The sequence below is a fragment of the Myotis davidii genome, unplaced genomic scaffold (assembly GCF_000327345.1).
Source record: "Myotis davidii unplaced genomic scaffold, ASM32734v1 scaffold7689, whole genome shotgun sequence".
Taxonomy (NCBI): domain Eukaryota; kingdom Metazoa; phylum Chordata; class Mammalia; order Chiroptera; family Vespertilionidae; genus Myotis; species Myotis davidii.
Genome location: NW_006300267.1, coordinates 790 through 2,875, shown reverse-complemented (window position 1 = coordinate 2,875; position 2,086 = coordinate 790). Strand labels below are relative to the sequence as shown.

The 2,086-nt window shown below is 57.9% G+C and overlaps 1 protein-coding gene and 1 pseudogene across 1 annotated transcript in view; both read right to left on the bottom strand.

Annotated features, from left to right (window-relative positions):
- Positions 1-6: 6 nt before the first annotated feature.
- Positions 7-1,978, bottom strand: LOC102754596 (annotated as a pseudogene).
- LOC107185123 (patr class I histocompatibility antigen, A-2 alpha chain-like) overlaps positions 1,715-2,086 on the bottom strand; it is a gene marked incomplete at its 5' end in the record, with an annotated part of 1,156 nt that continues 784 nt past the window's right edge. Inside the window, one exon of the mRNA XM_015572407.1 lies at positions 1,715-2,078. Within this exon, the coding sequence (XP_015427893.1) occupies positions 1,833-2,078 (246 nt within the window). The remainder of the gene's footprint in view (positions 2,079-2,086) is intronic.

Sequence of the window (2,086 nt, the reverse complement as noted above, 5' to 3'; positions counted from 1 at the left end):
TTCTGGAAGGTCAATGGTCTGTAACCGTGAGGGACCTCCACGGCCCTGGGGTCTGGTGTCCGGGCAGACGGGGCGCCTAGTTGACCCTCTTCAGCTCATCCTACAAGACCAGCACGAAGGCCCCGCACATGCCCCTCAGAGGTTCGACCAGGCGTCCTTGAAGAAGGCCTTGCCGCCCTCGTCCTTGAAGATCTTCCGCCAGCAGTCCATGGTGTCGGTGTACAGGATGTCGGCTCCTTTGCGCCCCGACTGCATCATTATCTGTCGCCGCACGGTGTCAAAGGGGTAGGACACCTGGCCCTGCCACAGCTGTCACCGACTGGGCGATCATCCACCTGATGAAGATGTGGGTGTTCCTGGGCTCGGGGAGCATGCCTTTGGCTGTGACCTACACCCCGAAGTAGGCTGCCCGGTAGATGATGATGCCTTGCACTGAGACATTGAAGCCCTGGTACATGCCCCGATGCCGTCCGATTTGGAGATCTGCACCAGGCAGCCTACCAGGCCCTTGAACTGACGCTCAGCGCCTGATTTCCCCTCGTCGACCACCAGGTGGTCTGGGCGAAGCCCAGGGGATAGACAAGCAGAGGGAGGTGACGCCCACGAAGTACCTCCAGAACTGGGTGTGCTTGTCTGCGCCCCCCAGGAAGACCTGCTTATACTTATCCTTGAAGGCGAAGTAGAGGGCTTGGGTGAGGAAGTAACAGATGACGTTGGCCAAGTTGCTCTGCCAGGACAGCAAGCCCTGCTCCTTGGGGATGCGCAGGATGCAGTCCATGATGCCCTTGTACTGCTTGTCGGCCGTGATCTGCTGGCTGGCATGTTGCACCTGCTACAGCAGCTTGACCCGCTCCATCGGGGCCACGGCCGTCATGGAGATGGCGGCTGGGAAGCCTCCGGCAAGGAAGTCCTTGGCGAAGGAGATGGCCTGTTCCATCCTGGCAGCACAGCACGGGGAGCCAGGGGCACGGAGCGCACGGGGAACCAGGGGCACGGAGCAGAGTGGAGGCGCGGAGAGGAGCCAGGAGTTTGGGCACCCCTGGCTCAGCACTGCAGCCGCCACCGGGACGGAAAGGTCCGGGAAACTCAGAGATTCTTGAATCACAAAGTGGAAGCATTCACAAATCTCCCATCACTCAGTTCCCAAAAAGTGCCTCACGCTGTGGAAGAAAATGATCATGAACAAATTCAGTTCAGTGGCTGTAAGTAGTGACTTTCTCAACAGCCCACCGCAGGCTCAATATGGCCTAAAGAATCTCCATCACCCAGTCCTGTCCCTTTTGCCCCAACCCCTGCTATCATCAGGGTCTCACCTTTAGAAGCTGTGAGAGATACATCAGAGCCATGGGCACCATCGCTGCCTGGGGTAGAACAAAACGGGACGGGGTCAGAGCCCCCAGGAGAGGAGACTAAGGGAGGAACTATGGGGGTGAGGTTCCCCATGGGCTCCCATCTGCACTGTCACAAGGTCTCAGGGGTTACCCTCCATACTCACTGGCAGCCTGAGCATAGCTCCCTCCTTTTCCACCTGTGGGAAGAAAACATCCTGTGAGAAGACAGGGAGGAGGCAGGGCCATGAGGTCCTAAAGGAACTCCTAGTCCTGGAGCCCAGAGAAGTTTCCAAATCTGTGACAACAGACCCAGGACAGGATTAGGAAACTTGAAGAAACTACACGTTTAGGGACTGGACCAACCACCCTCCTGGAGGTCTGTCCTCAGCAGGGACCTTCCTCCCTGACCTGGGAGTGCTGGGAACCAGGCCCCACCACTGGAATCATCAAGGTGACGAATCTGTCCCTCATTTCCACACGTGTCTTACTAAAGAGTGAGTGTCAGCAAATAGGGCCCCACACTGGGCAACCACACTTGTGGGGATGGTACTTGCCATTAATGAAGCAGAACACACTTCTACCTGGGCTTGCAACCCCCAGTGAGACAAGAAACTCAGGCCCCACCCCTTCCCTACCTGAGCGCTTCCTCCTCCACATCACAGCTACAGTGACCACAGCTCCAGTGACCACAGCTCCAGTGACCACAGCTCCAAGGATGACCAGGCCCACAACCAGGCCCACAGGGGGGATGGGGG